Genomic DNA, 24,070 nt, shown 5'->3' on the forward strand with positions numbered 1-24,070 from the left:
AAATTGTTTACGATCATAGTTTCCAAAGCATTTTAAAACATCAGAGTCTCCTAAAATCATAAGTCATAAACATAAGGATGTGTATGGTCACACCTTCGTCTTCCCCCAGTCATCTGAAGTACCTGAAACATAACCCAAAACTGTAAGCCAACACTTAGTGAGATCCCCCAAAGTACCAACACATAAACAGATAACATATACAATACCAGCATGTCGGGTCCAATCAACCATCATGTTGGAATACCCACAGGCCCAATCAACCATCGGGTTGGAATTGCCAATATACTATGGGTCCATTTAACCTTTGGGGTGGAATACCCCGGGCCTAATCAACCATCGATTTGGAATGCCAATCTACAACGATTTGTGTCATCCTCGAGATAGAATACCCTCGGGAACAATCAACCATTGGGTTGGTGGGCTCCAGGCCTCTTGTCTTACCTACAAAGTAGTAAAGTCTCAACCACCAACCAAATATGTGCACATATAACAGATAAACATATATTAACAGTCTACAGACTATCATGCAGATCTACATATCACTAAGCATAAAATCATCCTATATACCAGGATACCGATATAACAGATCACTACAGCATGATAACATACTACCGCATAATAGGATTTCAAATCCAAAGGGCCAACTTTGGTGCCTTCAACCCGAAAGTACAATGATGGAAAACACACCTCACAAACTGGAAAAAAGTTGATGAGGTCTCGACTCGGAATCTTAGCTCTAACCAACACCTATTCCAAACAAATGACCAACTTCCATCAAAATCCCAAAATACCCTTAAGGTCAAAATTGGTCAAAGTTAAGGTCAACTGGTCAAAATCCTTAAACCAACTGATTCAACCCAGCCGAGTCAACTCAGCAAGCGTACACAGGGCATACTAGAGGTACGTTAGGCGTACTCCTCCACTGACCAAAAACGGGGCTGTTGACTGCGTACAATGGGCGTACACCCAGGTAAGCACGATGTAACCCCCAAACTTCCTTTTTATCCCATTAAGAGCTTAATACAACGTCTTAAAAAGCCCAAATGTAGATCCAAGGTTAAAATGTCATTAGGAGCCATAAAGTTTCTAACTTTATGACCTTGCATGCTCAATAAGTGCTTAATACATATAAACCCAACATCTTAATGCCTTAAGACTCTCCATAACATACATTGGACAAAACCAACCATTAGGGCTCCATTTTTTTGACTTAAGACCCCTCCTAGGGTCTAAAAGGACAAGTTTATGGTCAAGAACATGCCATGCTCAATATTTAACATTTTGGAACCAAAAAGGCATCATTAAGACATCCAAATCTAGATCTATATGATGAAGGGGTAAAGTTGCAAGCTTTATACCTTAAAAAGGTTGCAAATGATGTAGAAATCCTAGATCCAAAGTGCTTCACTCTTCCAAGATGAGCTTAGCTTCCTTTCTTCTTCTTCTAAGCACAAAACATACACTCTTAGGCTTGAAATAGATTCTCATGATGAACTAGAGTTGCAAAACGTATAAAGAGGGATGAAGGCTGATGAGTTGAGGGGAAATGAGGCCATAAGGGTGTTTAAGTATGAGCTAAACCCTAAAACTTAGGGTTTCCAAATCTGGAAAGTACGCCCAACGTACTCCCCCAAGGCATATTTACGAAAATGCCATTAGGGCTCCTTTTGCACACTTTCTTGAACTTAGGGACCAAAATGCAACATAATTAAACTATAGGTTTAAAATTAAAAGTACCTTATCATCTGAATATTAATTATTTTACCCTCGAGTCAATTTCCACTCATATGTCCGCACAAGGCTATACCAGGTCTATTTCACCCCCGAGTCTATTTCAACTCATATGTAAGCACAAGGTTGTACCAAGTTTATTTCGCCACCGGGTCTATTTCACCCCCTATATATATATATATATATATATATATATATATATATATATATATATATATATATATATATATATATATATATATATATATATATATATATATATATATATATATAGCAAAACATGCACATAGGCATACAATGCATACAACAGGAGTCACAAAGACAACAAGTACATACAATCCCTAGTGTCCTACAATATAGTGAGGAAAATTACCTTGCACAGTAGTTCAAAAGTCAACACGCCCTCAAAATCCCACAACAGATGTTAAACGCCACCTAGATAACCACACAAGGCAAAACCCTAATCTACCTATTAGGAAATTAATAGTTGAACAAAAATCCACAAGTCAAAAGTCAACGCTCAAGGTCAACGGTCAAAGTCAACAGTTAATGTTGACTCTAACCAACCGCCACGACGTGATCTTCCTTGGCCATGTCGTGGCCCGTATACAACCAAAAAATCAGGAAAATGGCAGCCACCACGCCGTGGTAGCTAGGGGTTCCAACAGCTTAATGCATTAAGCTGTTTTCTTCGATTCTAAGAGCTCCAAAGCTCATATCTAGTCCAAAAATATGGTCTAAAAGGTTAAAGTTTCTAACTTTATCCATTAGGACCACCCAAAAGGTCCAAGACCAACTAAAGGGACAAAATAGAAAACCCTAGCTAGATCTAATGAATAAGATGGGTACCTCTAGAAGCTCTTCAAGGTTAACTAGATGCAGGTGCTTGAAATCCAATGTCATTCCAAGCTTGCTTAGTAACTCCTTATTCTTGAATGGACACTAAAATGGCCACCAAATACACCCCTTAAGCTAAAAAACACTCTCATTGGGTATCTCTGGTGTAGAACGGTGAATAAGACTATGGAGGCTGACTAGGGTTTGGTCCAAGAGGCTTAACGGTGTTTAAATAGGTGTCAAGTTTGAGAATCGGGGTTTTGGACCTATGTTGCATACGCCTCGCGTACCTATGTGTATGCCCTGCGTACGCGGCCACCTTCTGCGATCATGCATCCTTAGTACGCTAAGCGTACTCCTGCAGTATGCCCCATATACTAAGGGACCTTTTATGCCATCTTTTCCTTCTCACGGGTCTAAAGAGTAATACCTGAATTGGAGTGTTACACTTGCTTGCATAATCTTTGCTTCCTTCTTCCTCCTTCTTTCTTCTTTAGCTTCAAGGAACACCATAACTAGCTCAATAATTAAGGAGAGTGATTAGGGTTTTCTTTAGGGATTGAGGGGGCTGATGGAGGCTGAGGATGAGCAAACCCTAGCCTCCTTATTCCTTCAAATAGGGAGCAAACACGGAAAAATAGGGTTTTCACATCAGTCATCCACCACGTTGTGGCCAATACTGGCATGTCGTGGTGGCTTAAATGAGACACATGAACCCTTCTTGCCTCACCACATCGTGGTGGTGCCTCTACCATGTCGTGGCAATCCTCAAAATGATAATTTAATTATGAAAAATGTACCTCAAGATCTGGGCATTACGCGCGGTGTACCACGAAAGGGTCAACACCCCACCACATCGTGGTGGATGTCCTCAACAAATTATTCCATTAAGCTATTAACTCTTAAGTCCAAGCTTCTAACTTTTTAGATCTGGTACTTAATAAATTCATAATGGATAAATTTTCAACTTTACCCATTAGGATGGTCTAAAGAATAAATATCTAAACTTTAAGTCTCAAAGAATCTAATAATATATCCTTTTCGACTTAATCCGTTAAGTCCAAGCCTCCAACTTCTAAATTTGAATCAATCATGACGATTAGATGGATAAAGTTTTCAACTTTATCCATAATAAGGCCACAAATTTCCAAGATCTAAAACCTTAAGCTAAGAAATGTCTAAAATCCACTTCATTCATGAAGTAAGGAGATTGTTCTTGCATACACTCTCTACTCCACCAAATCACTAGATCTGAAATTTAAACATAAACCAAATCCCATGGAGTTCTTCAAACTCCATGGAACAAGTAAAAAGGGACCAAGATTCATTAAAAAGGACCAAAACACATTATACCCATAGATCTAATGATGAAACACAATAAATAAAGGATCTTTGTAACTCATAATGGTTGGTCCAAAAGGTAGAAAAAGGTTGATCTCTTCAGCTACAAAGCTTCAAAACTAAGTCTTTGAAGAACACAACACCCAAAAGCCATAAAAACTCAAGAATATGGATAAAAAGATAGATGGGGAGCTTGATTTATGAAGGGAGGCTAGGGTTTGCTAAAAAGAAGGGTTTTTAATGCAATGGAGGCTGCAAAATAACCTAAAACAAGGGTTTAAATACGAACCAAACATTAATTTAATGGCTTGAGTTGCACAACTCACCACTCTGTGGTGAACTCCTCACCACGCCATGGTGATGGATTTTTCTTAGTTTAATTACGGCTTAAAATAGTCATAATTTTTTCGTTTCAACTTCGTTTTCAGTGATTTTTATATGCACACAAATGTATTGACAAGCCTCACAATTTATCTAATTACTTTTGACTTAAAACATAACAAAATAATTTTATTAATTCATGTAAGAAATTCGAAATATCATTTTTTTCTCATTTTATCATTTTGCTTAAAAGAACAATTCAAGAACTTAAATCACTTAACATTATCAACATGTAATAGGGTCAAAACTTTATTCCCTTGAAACTCAAAACTTTATTCGATAAATTACGGTTCGCTAACCCGAAATTTGAAGTTACAGAATGACCATTTTTACGATTTGAAACTATTTTGGACAATAATAATAATAAATGACACATGGAATATTGTGCACTTTTCTCAAAAAAAAATAATAATAATAAAGAGATTTTAGTATAACTTAAATACAAAGCCAAACAAACAAACAAATCGTATAAAATTGAATTTTTAATTATCATTTCGATTGTCTAATGACGGTATACATACATTGACCAGAAATAATATAAAACAACAATGACATAACCGATGCACGAATATTCACGCACAAACTGCATTTGGTCATCTAGTAATTAATCGATTACAATCATACCGCCACTACTTACACGATGAAACAGAGCAGCGATCATCAACGGCTAACTGCTGCTATCGGCTTCGCCACCTTTTTCTTTAAAGGGTTCTACTGGTGCTGCACATGCCTCGGGGATGATTTTTCCGGTGGTTATTGGTTTCACGTTTTTACACTCCGAGATGGCACCTGCTCCTTCTTTTCCCTCGTATTTCAAGTCGATATCAGCCAACTCCACCTTCTCGCATGGTATGTCCTTGCTGCAAAGTAGCCTAATCGCTGCTTTTGTGGAAGACGTACCCCTGATTCCTTTAAACGAAACGTCTGCAATTTTCACCTTTGAGGAGTTGGTCTGAGCAAGAACGAAAAGTATTAAATGAAATATGCTTAGAATAGCTAAAAGTCTTGTAATTAATTTAATGCATGTGAGAAGAATTGAATTGAAGGATTAATAACGTACCTCAGGTTTACAACCAACATAAGGGCAGTATTCTTGATCGATTAATATAGGGTTTCCGACATTTTCCATCTGAACATCATCGAAATGCATGTTGACTGCTTTTCCAGGTGGTGAACCAGGCCACGTCTTGATCCGGAGACCATTATCGGTGCCGGTCATCGTGCAGCCCTTGATAAAGATTCCGTCAACCGGTGCTTCATCCGGGTACTTACCCAGACTTCCGATACTGATGCCATGTCCAGGTCCACATTTTATTTTCTCGATATGGATATTCGAGCTTCCATCACCAATGGAGACACAATCATCGCCTGTTTTTATAGTGCAATCGGTAATGTTGAGACCATCTGTTCTCCCGATATGAATCCCGTCTGTGTTCAGACTCTCCGCCGGTGCTTCAATCGTCACTTTCTCAACGGTTGTTCCGTCGCACCCAAGAAAATTCATGTGAAAGTGTTTGCTGTTCATTGATGTTATACCTCTAATGAACGAAGCCTTCACCATATCGAATCTGAAGTTCTGATCAAATTTGAAAAATAAATATCAATCGGAGTAATCCATAGATATATCATGTCATATATAATTAATCATGGATATACTATATATATATACGTACATATGGTAAGTCGCATTTTCCGGTTTTGGCAGCATTGTTTGTCTTCCAAGCCTCCTGGCCTTGTCCATCGAAGATACCTCCAGATAAAGTCATCTTATCGACATTTTTAAAAATGATCCAACCTGGTCCTTTTATGCCGGTAGGATCCGATGGGGCTTTGAGGGTGGCTCCATTTGCATTTATCTCAATAGGGTTCTTGCATGGACCTGATAATGTAAGTGGAGAAGACACCATATATGTTCCCGGTGGGATCACCACCTGACATGGGTTTGGGGAATCACAAGCCTCTTTCCATGCAGTCATGATCGCCTGCATGTAATGCATGCCCACAACACATCAATCCAAATTTAAATGAATAATCATATGAAGAAAAGAAAAAAGAAAAAACGTAACGTGTGTATGTGTTTATGTACGTACTTCTGCATCATTGGCGACGCCATCGCCCTTGGCACCTTTAGTTTTGATATCGATTGGCCCTGCTTTGGTTCTTGCGACAATAAATCCTACAAAGAGAAACAAACCTATAGAAGTTGATGCAGCCATTTTTTTAAATTTTTTTATTTATTCTGTAGCTTATTTTTAATAATCTAAATGGTCGAGGAATGTAACTAGAAATTATGGAAGAGTGTCTAAATGGATTTCAATTCCAATTTATATGAGGCTCTTAATCTATTTTTTGTCCTCCACACATATAATCTCAGGTGAACAAAATTAGTAGGACCAACTTACGGTCAGATTTTCAGTTGTTAAATACTATTTGTCATTGAATTATATTCAAGTTTGTAGTCATGAATTTCGATATTGTTTGAGACATGAGAGATGCCATGGATATCGGAGAAGTGGTCCAGATTCAGGCAGCAATCTATTTGACTGCAGATTTGCTTGGATGATAGTTAGACTATGTTGAAGTGGAATTAGTAAACACGTGAATCGCTCATTCAATTGGGATTGGGGGACCTAAGATATAGTGATATTTTCCAAATATAATCACTTCCTTAATCTAAAACTCGAAAATATTTTATGCGTGCATATATGAGTCCAAATTCATATGAATACACAAGACCGATTATATATATATATATATATATATATATATATATATATATATATATATATATATATATATATATATATATATATATATATATATATATATATATATATATATATATATATATATATATATATATATATATATATATATATATATATATATATCACTACTAGAAACTTGAGTTTCAGCTACAGATTCAGAGAGAGATTTATTCTGTAGCAAAATTTTGGCTTATAGAGAGGGAATTGCGAGAGATCTGCAATGGTTTAAATAAGTATTTTATTTATTCAATATATAGCATCTTAGATAGGGTTTAGCGAGGGATAAGCTACAGATCTTACAAGTATTTATCGACGCACCATTATTCCTCGGTGATCGGTGGAAAACTAAGTCATTTAGCGAGGGTTCAACGAGGAAAAAAAATTGTCGACTTTTTGCCATCTGGTATGTGTTTTGCGAGAGAATACCGACGGAGCATACACACGTTATGCTTTATTAATTGACGATCTCTCATAGAAATTGGCGAATCCAATTCCAGTTTCACAGAGTTTGTGTAAGCTTTCGTCCCTCCCAAACCTGCTTTATCACTCTAACTGAACACGCATAACTCTCCAGTTTCACACCATGGACCATTGCAGCTTCCCAATCCGACAACCTCCACATTTTTAAAATCTAAAATTATTCTTCGTTAACTTCCGATTCAGGTAAATCTCTTGATTTTATTTGATTTAGTCATATATTAGGTTAGGTTTGGTTCAATTACACACTATATTACGTTAGGGTTTAATTTCTCCATTTTTTTTCCTTTTTCAATCGTCATTCCTCTTATATCGATTGCATCTATATTAGAATAGATACTTAGAATTAAAACTTGATATAGGGCTTGATTAGTTGCTTTAGTCATATATAAGCCTGGTAGCATAAGTTTTGTGCATCAAAGCTTCACCCTGAACCTCTCCTGTCATCTCTGTAGATGCATCCACAAGCTCTGTAACAAACCTAACAAGATGAAATTATCACATTTTTTATTCCCTTGAGAAATAATTCTATTTGTGTTTTTATTCAAATTATCCCCAGGTTGCACTGCATCATAAATAGAAATAATAGAACTTAATATAACATATCTTACTTTAACTAATCAGATTCAAGAAACATAAATAAAAAAAATGTGATAATTTTGGTTACTTTACATACTATTTGCTTCACAGGTGCTTGTCCTTTTGTGTATAACAAGCACTTCTATACTTATTTTTGTAGATAGATCAATAGAATGGTGACTCTAATGGCATCTCTACTTATGTAATTAAGGTGTATCAAAAATTCTAAATGGCTTTTCATTTATTTTGTTCTTGCTAATTTGTAGCATTATCTGTTATGTTTTGAAGGTGGAACTGTTCGCATATAAGAATCTTATTGGTGCCATCTTGAATGACATATAAGATCCTTATGCAATCGTCACTTGTGGTACAGAAAAGCACTTTAGGTAAAATTTATAGCAAGATTTGGTCAATTTCAATTAAGAATCTCACTGGTTGCATCTGTTTTATAGAAATTGCTTCTCTTTTATAGAAATTGTCATTTTTACTGATGTTGATCTGCAACTAAATGGTTCCTGGTTAAAGAAATCCAATGTGGGGGAAGAATTGGATTTTTCTGTGGATGAACTTCCTGTAAAGGTAAGCTTAGTTGTTATCCACACAAAAATTTACACAAATAGCAATGTACTTATGTTGGTTTGTTTATTATAGCATCTAATATTTGAAAAAACTACCCAATTATAGCAATGTCATCCAAATACAAAAACAACTTTGAATGCTATAACTGGGTATACTTTTCAATATAAAATTACCTAAATACCCTTATTACATTTGTTGGTTTAGCACGAGCAATTATAAATGATGCCATTTGGTGTACATTTCTTGAAGGGTAACCAGCAAAATGCGCGATTTCAACAGTGAAATGCATATCAAGAATCAACTATAATAAAAAAAAAAAAGATGTAGAATTTTTACTCAATATGTTGTTATACTTGTGGTTGAGGTTTTGCCACTTCATTTTGTAAAACACCCCAAAATTCCTCTTCGTTAGACATCACCCACATCACAACAGTTTCAGTCAGCCTTATTATCAACACTCTTTATATCTTTTCATTCCCAAGTAACACATCTCCAGCAACTGTTGCTAAGTGTTGTAGCTTCCCAAATAATGCCTGCATGAACACCACAATTCCCAAAATAAATAAGGGCAAATTTGTAAAACTAAAAATCATGTAGCTTATTTAGACAAAAATGCTTCCATTAAATTACCTGGAAGGGCAAAGAAGGTAAAGGATTAGAATTCCAACTAACATCATCACCTTCACCACATAAATAAGTATTTGCACCAGGGTGTGTTTTCCCATCTCTTGAATATATAAAATTCGGCACATATTGTCTACAAAAATGATATCTAAGCTTATCTAGTGAATGCTGAAGCTGCTTCCTCCAATCCTTATAATCTATCCCACTACTCAATAGAGGGGCAGTATTGTCATTTCCTGCTTCCTTGCTTTTGTTTAAAACACTCCATATTCTTGACATAACCATTGGTAACAGCTCTTTTGCAATAGTGAATGCAGTTCCAAAAAGGGAAAGTTTTTGGGAATCTGTTTCAGCTTTAAAAGGTACTACTCCTTTTAACTCCACTAAATTGTCATCCTCAAAGAGATTTACCTATTGGGATTGGGTATATGCTTGTATGCCCCTGCTTTTGCTAATTATGGAATGAATGGAGCAGTGTAAGCATACAACATTTCTTTATAAAGGGTGTAATTGTAATTTCATCTTTATTTACATCTAAAACCATCATTATGATTTCAGATACGTTATAACAATCGGATCTGTTACTGCTCTATGTGCTGCTTTAATCGGTGGAATCCTTCCTCAAGTATATATTTTCCTTAATTACTTATATGTTATTCATAATATTTCTAAAACTTCCCCTTTCATGTTAGAACCCTCAAAGCTATGCAATAAAGAAAGAATCATCTGGTTCCCATATAGAGAAGCATGCATATACAAGGTATTTCAGTACAAAAATAAACTCTTACATTCTCTACATCTATCTCAGTTTCTGACTCATCTTATGGATTCCAGAGGTCAAAGAGTTATCAGACTACCAAATGATCTGGACTGAGGAAGATGGTTTTATCTTGAAGCCTCTTGGTATCTTTACTCTATAAAACTATTATATATTATACCCCATACATATGCATATGATGTACATATTTCATGTATCTGCAGAACCTGGAAGGTTGATGACAAAGTATTATTTGAAATTTGACATGATGAAACATCCTGTATGCATTTATCTAACTGATTATAATAAGTGTAAATAAATAATATAATGTAGCTAACTTTGTTTCTTGGAATGAAGGGATACAATTAAGGAGGAATGAGAATAATTTATTTATTTTGGTAAATGATTGTTTGATTGGAGATCCTACAGTCCATGACTTATCTCTTACCCAGGTCAGATTTTTCAAATTTCTAACGGAGTAATTTACATTTTTGGTTCTAGAATATAGTTGATTTTTTTTTAATTTGGCTCTTATTTGAGGTTTTGTAACGTTCCACATTTGGGACCAAAATTTGCAAAAATCAGCTATACTCAAGGACCAAAAATATAGTCATTTTACTTGAAATTTTGTCCTGGAATGTAGCCGATTTTTGCAATTTTGGTCCCAAAAATATAGTCATTTTACTTGAAAGATGGTGGGATAAAACTTGAAAAACCTACTATACTCAGGGACCAAATGGTAATTTACTTTTTTATCTATTTCATATAACATTAAATGGCCAACAGGATACGAACTCCATTTGTTCAAATGGGTGTCAGATTGCAAAATGCATGAAAGAGTACTTTATATATATAAGGAATTACAAAGGAGCTTTGAATTCAAGTCTTTTAGCAAAATCTTTATATATATATATATATATATATATATATATATATATATATATATATATATATATATAAAAGGAAGACAGTCCATATCTTCTGAAACAATTACCAGGCATTGGTATAGTGACAGCAAAAGGTATTATTTTTTTTCTAAATTTCAAAATCTATACAACAAAATTACAATTTTAATCTTTGTAGTTTGTATACATCATAGTTAATATTTATTTTTATTATTTTATTTTATTTATTTATTTACTTTTTTTTTAATGTTCAGGCCTTACAATCTATGGGAGTAAAGTCATTAGAGACACTTTCTGAAGTAGACCCAAGGAAAATAGAGATGTTTACCAGTAGAAAGTTCCCATTTGTTTCTTTTTTACTTAATGCACAAAGCATGTCTTGGTATAGGTTAATTGAAGGGGAGGGTAAAATGATCATTTACACATATTCTGATAGTCATTCAGTAATTTTGATAGTTTTTGTATTATAATGTTTGGTTGTATCTATATTTGATGTTTTTTAGTATAATAATTGGATGATTGTAGTATTTTTTCTTTTAGAATTAAAAAAAATTATATTACAAGTTCGCGATGGATTAGTGATAATAATAATAATAATAATAATAATAATAATAATAATAATAATAATAATAATGCATGAATTTTGTGAGGGATTAGCTACGGACAAAAATCATGTCTAAAGTTTGCAACGGATCGGTGACAGAAAAAGAACAAAATTAATTTATGAATTTTGCGAGGGATTAGCTATGGGAAAAAATCATGTCTAAAGTTTGCAACAGATCTGTGACGGGAAAAAAAATTAGTATATAAACATTGTAAGGGATTAGCTACGGAAAAAAACTGATCAGGGAAATTTGCGACAGTACAGCGATGGAATGTCTTTAACAAATTTTGTCGCTAATGTCCTGGGTAAATGTATTGAGTGACATTTAGCGACGGATATTCTGTCGCTAAATTTGTCACAAGGAAAAACTGATCCGTCGCTAAAACCCTCGCTGAGTCATTAGCCACGTTTAAATTACCTATGGAGTGAATCTGTCGTTGATCCATCGCAAACAACATTTAGCGACGGAATAGCGACGGATTCGTCCGTCTCTAAAACCCCAGTTTCTAGTATATATATATATATATATATATATATATATATATATATATATATATATATATATATATATATATATATATATATATATATATATCAAGCTTGTAAAAAACGTTTGACAGTAGCTCGGCGGTGGGCTGGAGTCAAAGGATTAACCAGTTAAGCGGGAATTACTTGAGGACCATAATTATTAAGAAAAATGTTCAAAAATTAATAAATCCAACTTTAATCCAAATAATATAAATAAGGATAAATGTTTAATAACATTAACACATTAAAAACAAATTAGAACCTTAAAAAATAAAATATAAAAAATAAATGCTTCAATATGTCTCCAAGCAATATCTCCAACATATATACCTTTCAAATATACATACAGACTTAGGAACTATTTGAGGTACCCTATCTGCCCCACTCGTATACCCATCAATATAAACCGAAGTACTTGGACAATTTTTTAAATTCACAAGTGTTACAAAAGATCCACAAAACCCAAATTCACCTATATCTAAATATGTCCTGTAATACTATTCTCCAAACCATCTTAGAGTAAATGGAAAGCATGTGATTTCCGATATGTATAAGCTTCTTTTGAGATCAAATATTTGCGTTTAGAGCTTTTAAAGGGTAATCTAGTTGCTTCAAGTAGTTCAAATCCAAAGTGGGATTGCTATTTTTCTGAACAAAGGTGAGGTAAAGACAAAGTATGTAAAAGAGATTTGATGCAATGCACAGAACGTGAAAATGGTTGAAGGTCCAAACAACCCTTGTTCTTAAGCCAAGAACAACAATGAACTCTTTGAGGATTTTCATTAAATAGCCATGAATCAAAAGATAAGAGTTTCCTTTTGACCATATTCAAATTCTTGAATACATGCAAGATGGTTTTTCCCTGGTCTGTACAAACCGGATTGCCATTGCAACTTATACTAGCAAATGTTTCCACTTATCTTTGTGTTCGTGTTTCTGCTCTCTTTCCCATCTTTACCCTTCTCTTTTTCTACTGTCTTATCCAGACTGTTTTCAGAATGGATGTAGAAGATAGATCATCCTAAATACGAATAACAATTTTAGTAATAGCATAACATAACAAAAACAATTTACATGGACAAAGAGGAATATCAAGTGAATTTGATAGTGGTATCAGGATTGACCATATCCAAGCATCAATCAAACAGTTAACAAGTAGTTGACTTACTTGATTTTCATTTAATTTCTTCAAGAAAAAAGTAATCTGTAAGTAATTTGGAATAATAAAAACACGTATCAACAAATCACGAACATGGATTGCAACATGAATCAAGATAAATTTTAGATAGAAAAGGAATTTATAATCAACAATCGGATCTTTCTTAACTTGCTTGGTCAAATTCATAACTTAGAATTAGCTCATATCTCATTTGTAGGTCAAATCGTGTGCTAGAGTCGGATCTTATTCTTACCTGAACCAGTGAACGAACTAGAGGGAATTAGGGCTCCACGAAGGATTCCCCACTATAAAGACGATTCCTATCTACCATTCTCCATGTGCTTGGAAGCTTTAGAAGGCGATGATGTGCAAAGGATTCACCAGTCAACACCACCATTGAAAACCGAAGCTCAAACCATTAACCACCTGTTACGTGAACTAAGATGAAGCGAAGAAGAGATATTCAACCACCAGTCCTATATCCCACATCGGTTGTAAATAGTTAACAATAGTAAATAATTAACACAAGATAGTAACTTTACTCGTAAGTAATACTCACTACTAGAAAAACAGCCTTTTACGACGCTCATTGCGTGTCGTAAAACGCTCAGACGACGCGCAAATGCGCGTCAAGGAAGGCCCTGTCATAAAGAGAGACGACGCGCATTTACGACGCGCATTTATGACGCGCATTTACGACACGCGGTTATGACACACAATGCGTATCAAGGAAGGCCCTATCATAAAGGAAGACGACACGCATTTGCGTGTCGTAACTGTAACAGCCGGATTTTTATCAGGTATCTTATTTATTGTATTTTGTTGATTTGTGAGGGGGACTCGGCGAGTTGGAGCTCAGACTCGCCGAGTAGGGACGCGGATTTGGACGCGGGATCACGCCTGGACTCGACGAGTCCAGGATATGGACTCGGCGAGTCAGCGCTGTGTAATGAAACCCTAATTTCTTGGGTTTGAGACTTATTTAAAGGGCCTAATGGCCGTCATTTGTGCTCACCAGCCCCTTGAGTGAAACCCTAATCGAGTGTGAGCATTTGGAGCTAAGTAGGAGGCCATTGTTGACCTTGGAGGTGCCATTGTTGCAAGGAAGGAGAAGAGCTAGCCAAGGAAAGAAGAAGGAGCCACTTCTGTGGGTTTGGAGTCCAGAGCATCACTTTTGTGGTAATAAATCCGAGTTACCTTCTTGTTTGTTGTTGTTTATTTAGATTTAGGGTTTGTTGAACCCTTTTATGGCAAGATTTAGTGTCCTTTTGGTCCCTTATGAGGTTGGAACCATAGATCTGGACCCTTAGAGGTCCAGAGTGTCCCTTTACCCAAGCTTTTTGGGGATCAATGGAGGCTTTGGATTGGAATCCTCATGCCTTAGGTCAAAAACTCCATTATTGAGCTATAGGGTGTGTTATGAGCACCAAGATAGGAGCTTTAGGTGATGAATCAGTCGAGGGAGGCTAGATCTATAGTTTTTGGAAGCAGATCTGACCTTAGAAGCGAGTTGGAGTGGTTGCATGGCATGGACTCGCCGAGTCTGTTCATCCGACTCGGCGAGTAGCTTGAAGATTTCCTTGGGACTGCTCAGCGAGTGGTCCAATCGAGTCATGGGTAGACTCAGTGAGTCAGGGTGAGCTGGAGAGGGTTGACGAGTGGACTAAGTCAAACTTGGACTCGCCGAGTTGTCCTTGAGACTCGGCGAGTTGAGTCAGGGTGGCCCCGCGATTCATTCAGGTGAAACTCGTCAAGTAAAGGGGGGATACTCGACGTGTAGTAGGAGGATTTCAGAGGGTTGGTGAAAACGTCTAGACTCGCCGAGTCGCCATGGTACTCGCCGAGTCCGGTCAGAGTTGACCGTTGACCGTTGACCAGAGTTGACCTGTGTTGACTTCTTATAGATAGTCAACCTTAGAGATATAAAGTGTTAATTAGAAACGTATAATGTTATAGGAGGATTAGAGCTCGGAGGATCGAGCACGAGGGATTTCCAGGATTCGTGAGATACCGAGATACGCGAGGTGAGTCTTCTCACTATACTATATTACCTTGAGTAGGTAACCAGAGTTATGTGATAGAGTATTTGTATGCTATGTATGTTATGTGTTGTACTTCATTATTTCTATGTGATTTATGTAGTGCATGTTTATCAGAGCTAGAACCTGAGGGTTCACAGAGTTTGGGTGCACGGACCCACAGAGTTATAGCCTCGAGTGGCTAATATGTGTTATATGTGGTATTTTGGGGAACTCACTAAGCCTTGTGCTTACAGTGTTTGATGTTATTATTTCAGGTATTAGTGACGACCGCGGGAAGGCGTCGGCTTGATCCGTACACACACACTCGGAGTTTTTACATTGTGATCTTGGGATTTTGTATTAACCTATATTGGATAATTAATATGGTTGTTTGATGAATATTAATCGAATTATGTTTTATAAGAAAATCGAAAAAAAAAAATTGTTTTGAAATTTACGGTGTTACAATTTGGTGTTAGAGCCTTGGTTTGAGGGATTCGGGTACACCTTCGGGAGTATTTGAACTCAAACTGAGGAATTGGAAAGATATTTTCAAAAGAAAACCTAACTTTTCTAAGAGTAAAATATTTTCTTGAAAAAGAAACAAATTCCAGGAAGAAACGTGTGTACGATCAGTCAGCGCCCGAACGGTGAATTCCCAAAATACCTTTGTATTACGTGATATTAATATTGATATGATGTATCTGCATGCTAGAGTAGGCTAGGTATTGCTAATAGGACTAGAGTGGCCTGATTTGTGATGCCTTAGCCTAGGGAGGGGTGAGCTGCTATGAGATACTGAGAGTGAGTAGGTAGCAGCAAGGGGTTTATGAGAGATCTATTAGAGAGTGGTCTACGCATGATAGAGTACTTGGGAATTGGGATCCGAAGAGGAAGGTTTGGGGTGTGTACTGAGACGGTGTGGACAGTAGTATTGGGCCCGTACTACTGAAAGCACCGGGGCAGTACACAGTCCAGATAAGAATCTTGGGATACCAAGAATCAAGGAGGGGTGGATTGTCGAGTGTAAGAATGTTCGAGTGAATTCTAATTTATTGCATGTTGTATTTCAGAGGTTGATCATGGTGAGGACACGTCATATGCCGGAGGGTGCCGGAGCTAGTGATGAGGAGATTCGACAGATCATTCATGAGGAGGTGGCTGCGGTCATCAGAGCTGAGATACCAGAGATGTTCGGGTCTATTAAGACCGCGCGGATTGAGACATTTGATGAGCGTTATGCCGCTCTTTCTGAGGCTGCTGTTGCAGCGGCTACCGCAGCGATCGCTGCGGCGAGACCCCAGGGAGGTGATGTGTCACTGTTTCGGGAGTTCAGCAACACCAAACCACCAGAGTTTGATGGTACACAGGATCCGGTGGCAGCTATGAGGTGGATATCTGATATGGAGGGGTGCTTCTTCACTTGCTCATCCCCTGAGCATTTGAAGGTTCGGTTCGCGCTGAACCAGCTTCGCTTGGGAGCGAAGAACTGGTGGAAGTTTGTGACGGCGCATTTCACGCCTGCTGAGCTTTTGGCAGTGACCTGGGAGAGGTTCACTACCATGTTCTGAGATGAGTACGTTCCCCAGGTGGAGAGGGAGCGTTTGGCACAGGAGTTTCTGACCCTCAAGCAGGTACTGAGTCAGTTACAGCGATCACGAGGATGTTTCATGAGAGGGCGATGTTTTGCCCTGAGCACGTGTCCACTGAGCAGGCACGTATGAGCCGCTACCTGAGCATTTTGAGACGGGATATTCGGGAGTTCGCTGCGAACTCCTCGTATCGGACATTTGCTGAGCTTCAGGCAAATGCCCGGAAGAGGGAGATTGAGCTTGAGACTCAGGCCAGGGAGGAGGCGGAGTCTCTGGGGAGGGATCGGCGGCCGGCACAGCTCCAGCCGGCAGCCAAGCGGGCCAAGCCCACTAATCCCAAACCCGGGAGCCAGAAGGGCCACACTTGCGGGAAGTGCGGCAAGGGTCACGAGGGAGTCTGTCGAGCAGGATATTGCTACAAATGTGGCAAGGAGGGGCATATGGCCAAGGACTGCCCCAAGGGGTTTGCAGTGTGTTTTCACTGCAACCAGACCGGACACCGGAAGGCGGAGTGTCCGCTGCTGCGTGGAGCGTCTCAGGGATCTGCCCCCGCCGCCATCAGAGCTACAGAGAGTCGGCCCGTGAAGGCCGAGGCACCGAGAGCTCGAGGGAGAGCCTTTCAGCTGACTACGGAAGAGGTCCGCGCTGCACCCGACGTTGTGGCTAGTATGTTTCCTTTTATATATTTATTTTTGGTGTTGATATATTATGCTTATATTATGCTATGCATAGGTACCTTCCTTGTGAACTCTGTGCCTGCTTTAGTGTTATTTGACTCGGGTGCGAGTCGGTCTTTTGTATCTTTCGCCTTTAGTCAGCATATCAGTGTTAGTCGTGAGGCATTGAGTCGGCCTCTGCGGATTTCCATAGCCGCCGACAGAGTGATTTGTGCCACGGAGGTCCTCCGAGGATGTGTGTTAGAGATTTTTGGGGTTGAGTTTCCGATCGATTTGGTTCCTATTGCGATGGGTGATGTCTGTGTCATAGTGGGCATGGATTGGTTGAGCCGATTCGGCGCGGTTATCGACTGCGAGCGTCAGCTGGTGACCATACGAGATCCTAGTGGGGAAGTTCTTTCAGTATACGGCGAGGGTACACGTTCTGGATCAGCCTTTTGTTCGGCCGCTAGGGCGAGGCAGTGTTTACAACAGGGCTGTAAGGGTTTTGTGGCGTATGTGATGGATACGCGAGTGATCTCCGAGAGACCGAGTTCAGTGGATGAAGTTCCGGTGGTGCGTGAGTTTCCAGATGTTTTTCCCGAAGAATTACCAGGTGTGCCTCCCGTGAGGCAAGTGGAGTTCGGTATCGATTTGGTTCCGAGAGCCGCGCCTATCGCTAAGGTGCCTTATCGCCTTGCACCTCCAGAGATGCAAGAGTTATCCTCGCAGCTTCAGGAGCTGCTGGGGAAGGGGTTTATTCGGCCGAGTAGCTCGCCGTGGGGAGCACCCATTCTGTTTGTGAAGAAGAAGGACGGCTCGCATCGAATGTGTATTGATTACCGAGAATTGAATAAGCTGACGGTCAAGAATCGTTACCCGTTGCCGAGGATCGACAATTTATTCGATCAGTTGCAGGGAGCATCTTGGTTCTCCAAGATCGATTTGAGGTCGGGCTATCATCAGGTGAGAGTGCGGAACGAGGACGTCCAGAAGACAGCATTCAGGACGCGTTATGGGCATTATGAGTTTGTGGTGATGCCTTTTGGACTCACCAATGCCCCGGTTGTGTTCATGGACCTCATGAACAGGGTATGCAGGCCGATGTTGGATCAGTCGGTGATTGTGTTTATCGATGATATTCTGGTATATTCGAGATCTAGAGAGCAGCATGAGGAGCATTTGAGGGAAGTTCTTGGAGTTTTGAGATCGGAGAAACTTTATGCAAAGTTTTCCAAGTGCGATTTCTGGTTGCGGGAGGTCCAGTTTCTGGGGCACCTCGTTAATCAGAAGGGGATATTGGTCGATCCGGCCAAGGTTGACGCGGTGATGAGATGGGAGGTGCCAAAGTCACCCTCTGAGATCAGGAGCTTCCTTGGGTTGGCAGGGTACTATCGGAGGTTTATCAAGGATTTCTCCAAGATCGCAGTGCCACTCACCAGATTGACCCGGAAGGGTGTTACATTTTTATGGGGTCCCGAGCAGCAGACCTCCTTTGAGACGCTTCACCAAAGGTTGTGTGAAGCTCTGGTATTAGCTCTTCCGGAAGGGATGGAAGATTTTGTGGTATTCTGTGATGCATCGATTTTAGGGCTGGGAGCGGTGCTGATGCAGAAGGGACATGTGATAGCATATGCATCGAGGCAGTTGAAGCCTCATGAGACGAGATATCCCACACATGATTTGGAGTTGGGGGCAGTGGTGTTCGCTCTCAAGATTTGGCGGCACTACTTGTATGGGGTTCGTTGTACGATATACACGGACCATAAGAGCTTGAAGTACTTGATGGATCAGCCTAACCTAAATATGCGGCAGAGGAGGTGGTTAGATGTAGTCAAGGATTATGATTGCGATCTTGTACCACCCGGGCAAGGCTAATGTGGTAGCCGACGCATTGAGTCACAGGGCGGAGAGTACTCCACTGTGAAATGTATGTTTGAGATTGACCGTGATAGCTCCAGTTCTGGACGCCATTCGTGAGGCACAGGCCGAGGCTGTGCATCCGGAGATGCAGAAGAGAGAACGGGTCGTTGGTTTGGTTTCTGAGTTTGTGTCGGATAGTCGAGGGCTTATGACTTATCAGGGCCGGATTTAGGTACCATTTGTGGGCGGTACGCGTACTACATTGATGGAGGAAGCTCATAGATCGAAATTTTCGATCCACCCCGGGTCTACGAAAATGTATTTGGATTTGAGGAAAGAGTATTGGTGGCCTTGTATGAAGAGGGACGTCGCATGGTTTGTCGAGAGGTGTTTGACCTGTCGAAGGGTGAAGGCCGAGCACCAGAGACCGCATGGTAAGTTGCAGCCATTGGAGATTCCCGAATGGAAGTGGGAACAGATCACTATGGATTTCATCATCAAATTGCCGAGGACTGCTAGAGGAGTTGATGCAATTTGGGTGATTGTAGATAGGTTGACGAAGAGCGCTCACTTTCTTGCCATCAGTGAGAGTTCTTCGGCGGAGAAGTTGGCGGAGGTTTATGTGAGAGAAGTAGTATCTCGGTATGGGGTGCCGATCTCGATTGTTTCGGACCGTGATGTGCGTTTCACTTCCCGATTCTGGAAGAAATTTCATGAGGAGTTGGGTACTAAGCTGCATTTTAGTACCGCATATCACCCCCAGACAGACGGCCAGAGTGAGCAGACGATTCAGACGCTTGAGGACATGCTTCGAGCATGTGTATTGGATTTTGGGGGTAGTTGGGATACGTATTTACCCTTGGCAGAGTTTTCCTACAATAACAGCCATCATTCGAGCATCGGTATGCCGCCCTTTGAGCTGTTGTATGGTAGGAGGTGTCGGACTCCCATTTGTTGGGGTGAGGTTGGGCAGAGAGTGATGGGCAGTACAGAGATCGTGATTCAGATGACAGAGCAGATACAGCGGGTCAGATAGAGGTTATTGACAGAGCGGACAGGCGCCGGTCCGAGCTTGAATTTCAGGTCGACGACTTCGTTCTCCTGAAGGTTTCTCCTTGGAAAGGGGTGATTCGGTTCAGGAAGAGGGGCAAGTTGGGGCCCCGGTTTATAGGTCCATTTCGTGTGATTGCGAGGGTAGGTCGGGTAGCCTATCGGTTGGAGTTGCCAGCAGAGTTGGGACAGATTCACGACACTTTTCATGTGTCGCAGTTGAGGAAGTGTATAGCCGATGAATCGGCAGTGGTTCCGTTAGAGGATATTCAGGTAGATGCAAGCCTGAATTATGCCGAGAGACCAGTGGCCATCAGGGATCGGAAGATCAAGGTTCTGAGAAACAAGGAGGTACCTCTGGTGTTGGTTCAGTGGCAACACTGGAGGGGATCAGAGATGACCTGGGAACCAGAGCATATGAAGCAGGAGCAGCATCTGGAACTGTTTTTAGAGTGAGACTTCGAGGGCGAAGTCTAGTCCTAGTGGGGGAGAGTTGTAACAGCCAGATTTTTATCAGGTATCTTATTTATTGTATTTTGTTGATTTGTGAGGGGGACTCGGCGAGTTGGAGCTCAGACTCGCCGAGTAGGGACGCGGATTTGGACGCGGGATCACGCCTGGACTCGACGAGTCCAGGATATGGACTCGGCGAGTCAGCGCTGTGTAATGAAACCCTAATTTCTTGGGTTTGAGACTTATTTAAAGGGCCTAATGGCCGTCATTTGTGCTCACCAGCCCCTTGAGTGAAACCCTAATCGAGTGTGAGCATTTGGAGCTAAGTAGGAGGCCATTGTTGACCTTGGAGATGCCATTGTTGCAAGGAAGGAGAAGAGCTAGCCAAGGAAAGCAAGAAGGAGCCACTTCTGTGGGTTTGGAGTCCAGAGCATCACTTTTGTGGTAATAAATCCGAGTTACCTTCTTGTTTGTTGTTGTTTATTTAGATTTAGGGTTTGTTGAACCCTTTTATGGCAAGATTTAGTGTCCTTTTGGTCCCTTATGAGGTTGGAACCATAGATCTGGACCCTTAGAGGTCCAGAGTGTCCCTTTACCCAAGCTTTTTGGGGATCAATGGAGGCTTTGGATTGGAATCTTCATGCCTTAGGTCAAAAACTCCATTATTGAGCTATAGGGTGTGTTATGAGCACCAAGATAGGAGCTTTACGTGATGAATCAGTCGAGGGAGGCCAGATCTATAGTTTTTGGAAGCAGATCTGACCTTAGAAGCGAGTTGGAGTGGTTGCATGGCATGGACTCGCCGAGTCTGTTCATCCGACTCGGCGAGTAGCTTGAAGATTTCCTTGGGACTGCTCAGCGAGTGGTCCAATCGAGTCATGGGTAGACTCAGTGAGTCAGGGTGAGCTGGAGAGGGTTGACGAGTGGACTAAGTCAAACTTGGACTCGCCGAGTTGTCCTTGAGACTCGGCGAGTTGAGTCGGGGTGGCCCCCCGCGATTCATTCAGGTGAAACTCGTCGAGTAAAGGGGGGGATACTCGACGTGTAGTAAGAGGATTTCAGAGGGTTGGTGAAAACGTCTAGACTCGCCGAGTCGCCATGGTACTCGCCGAGTCCGGTCAGAGTTGACCGTTGACCGTTGACCAGAGTTGACCTGTGTTGACTTCTTATAGATAGTCAACCTTAGAGATATAAAGTGTTAATTAGAAACGTATAATTTTATAGGAGGATTAGAGCTCGGAGGATCGAGCACGAGGGATTTCCAGGATTCGTGAGATACCGAGATACGTGAGGTGAGTCTTCTCACTATACTATATTACCTTGAGTAGGTAACCAGAGTTATGTGATAGAGTATTTGTATGCTATGTATGTTATGTGTTGTACTTCATTATTTCTATGTGATTTATGTAGTGCATGTTTATCAGAGCTAGAACCTGAGGGTTCACAGAGTTTGGGTGCACGGACCCACAGAGTTATAGCCTCGAGTGGCTAATATGTGTTATATGTGGTATTTTGGGGAACTCACTAAGCCTTGTGCTTACAGTGTTTGATGTTATTGTTTCAGGTACTAGTGACGACCGCGGGAAGGCGCCGGCTTGATCCGTACACACACACTCGGAGTTTTTACATTGTGATCTTGGGATTTTGTATTAACCTATATTGGATAATTAATATGGTTGTTTGATGAATATTAATCGAATTATGTTTTATAAGAAAATCGAAAAAAAAAATTTGTTTTGAAATTTACGGTGTTACAGTAACCTTACGATGCGCGTGTTTATGACACGCAATGCGTAACAAGGAAGCCCCTATCAAGAAAGGTCATGTCATAAATGAAGACGACACACATTTTTGCATATCGTAATTTTATTTTTTTTTAGAAAAATATTATTTATAGATTTACTAATTTTCAAATTAAATTTGCATTTCATGTCTCAATAATAGAAAATAAAATACCATATACAAAAAATACAATACATTGCACAAAAGTTAATGTCATACAAATAATCATTACAATAGTAGACAAATGTAACATTTCAACATTTTTTATACAATTAACTAAATTATTAGCCAAATTTCCTAAAATACCAACATACTTTTCTATGAAGAGCCTTAACACTATTCTTTTCCATCAAAAACTTCAAAACCTACATAATTAAATTAATGTGTAATTAGCTACATGTCAATAAGGTAGGTTTAAGCAAAAGAGCTTCATAATAGTAAGATTTTACTTACCACTGTTGTTAATGACATTGAAAGAAGCAGCCAACAAACACCCCCTCAGAAGGATTACTAACACATAACTATTGATATTTGATACTTTATTACTAAATGAAACCAAAAACAAAGTTAAAAAGTCAACAAAATCCGAAGGTTTTAGTCAAACATACAGAGGTTGTAATTCCAAATATTAATAAATGACATTGATTGAACCACCTGCAGATTTACCATTTTGTCCCTATGAGATTCAATACTGAACACATTCTACAGTTTGAGCGATTTCTTCGGTGCTTGTCCAAACATCTCTAAAGTAGGCATTCTTTCTATCCTTTGTGGTCCCGTTGGCTCGTTTTCGAAGTCGATGTCGACCTAAAACACACAACATGCAAAACATGATATGAATTTGTGTTTTGTGTTTCTTTGAGGGTAGAAGAGTAATTTTACACATATCGTACCGACAAGTGCGTAAGCTACAACCAAGGGAGGTGAAGCCAGGTAGTTGGCTCTTGTTAGTGAGTGAACACGCCCATAAATCCATGGCTATTTTAGTGTAATCTTTCATGGTTTGTGTCCCATAACCATCATCCCACAAAGGTTCCAAGTTCTCAGGGGCATTTTGGGCACTATTTTTCCCTCCATTTTCATAAGAAGCTTGTGCTACAACTGTATTCTTTCTGTTAACACAAGAAGCTCCTTTGATATTGACAATACTCCTAACAAGAACACATGAAAGCAGCCTTTATTATCCCTACAAGGAACAAGAACACATGAACTCATAGTGTTTTCCTACTAATAAAAATCAATTTTAAATTTTAATTTTTAACCCCCAAAAGTGAAGGTTTTTCTTTGAATATGTGGATTATCAATGTAAGTGCATGAATGAGAAAATAGAAATATTCCCAAAATACCCTCATATGAATAAAAAAAAAAATCACAAATAACCTC

General features: G+C 39.6%; 1 protein-coding gene and 1 long non-coding RNA gene across 11 annotated transcripts; one reads left to right on the forward strand and one right to left on the reverse strand.

Annotated features, from left to right (window-relative positions):
* Positions 1-4,787: 4,787 nt before the first annotated feature.
* On the reverse strand, positions 4,788-6,566 carry LOC144997528 (exopolygalacturonase-like). The gene is made up of 4 exons (XM_078957426.1): positions 6,381-6,566; positions 5,964-6,272; positions 5,351-5,866; positions 4,788-5,242 (listed from the first exon to the last, which is right to left on the reverse strand). The coding sequence occupies exons 1-4, from the start codon at positions 6,504-6,506 to the stop codon at positions 4,958-4,960; spliced, it is 1,236 nt and encodes a 411-aa protein (XP_078813552.1). The 5' UTR covers positions 6,507-6,566; the 3' UTR covers positions 4,788-4,957.
* Positions 6,567-7,194: 628 nt separating this feature from the next.
* Positions 7,195-11,465, forward strand: LOC145047067 (uncharacterized). 10 transcript variants are annotated; one of them, XR_013682107.1, is made up of 12 exons: positions 7,195-7,570; positions 7,656-7,721; positions 8,275-8,325; positions 8,403-8,500; positions 8,587-8,693; positions 9,626-9,793; positions 9,876-10,077; positions 10,152-10,220; positions 10,299-10,354; positions 10,432-10,526; positions 10,861-11,095; positions 11,234-11,465. It is a non-coding gene; the product is annotated as an uncharacterized LOC145047067 (long non-coding RNA). The 10 variants fall into 10 exon arrangements; XR_013682103.1 differs by having other exon boundaries at positions 7,195-7,721; XR_013682104.1 differs by lacking the exon at positions 8,275-8,325 and having other exon boundaries at positions 7,195-7,721; positions 9,876-9,942; positions 10,010-10,077.
* The last annotated feature ends 12,605 nt before the right edge of the window (positions 11,466-24,070 follow it).

Source organism: Lactuca saligna, chromosome 5 (assembly GCF_052625555.1).
Source record: "Lactuca saligna cultivar CGN05327 chromosome 5, ASM5262555v1, whole genome shotgun sequence".
Taxonomy (NCBI): Eukaryota; Viridiplantae; Streptophyta; class Magnoliopsida; order Asterales; family Asteraceae; genus Lactuca; species Lactuca saligna.

What these genes read in the sequence shown, in the direction of transcription:
- LOC144997528 (XM_078957426.1), bottom strand. Translation starts at nt 6,506, where the DNA reads ATGGCTGCATCAACTTCTATAGGTTTGTTTCTCTTTGTAGGATTTATT. An exon ending in GAAAATGCGACTTACCATAT is followed by an intron (nt 5,867 to 5,963) that starts GTACGTATATAT and finishes AAATTTGATCAG; the next exon opens with AACTTCAGATTCGATATGGT. An exon ending in ATGTTGGTTGTAAACCTGAG is followed by an intron (nt 5,243 to 5,350) that starts GTACGTTATTAA and finishes GTTCTTGCTCAG; the next exon opens with ACCAACTCCTCAAAGGTGAA.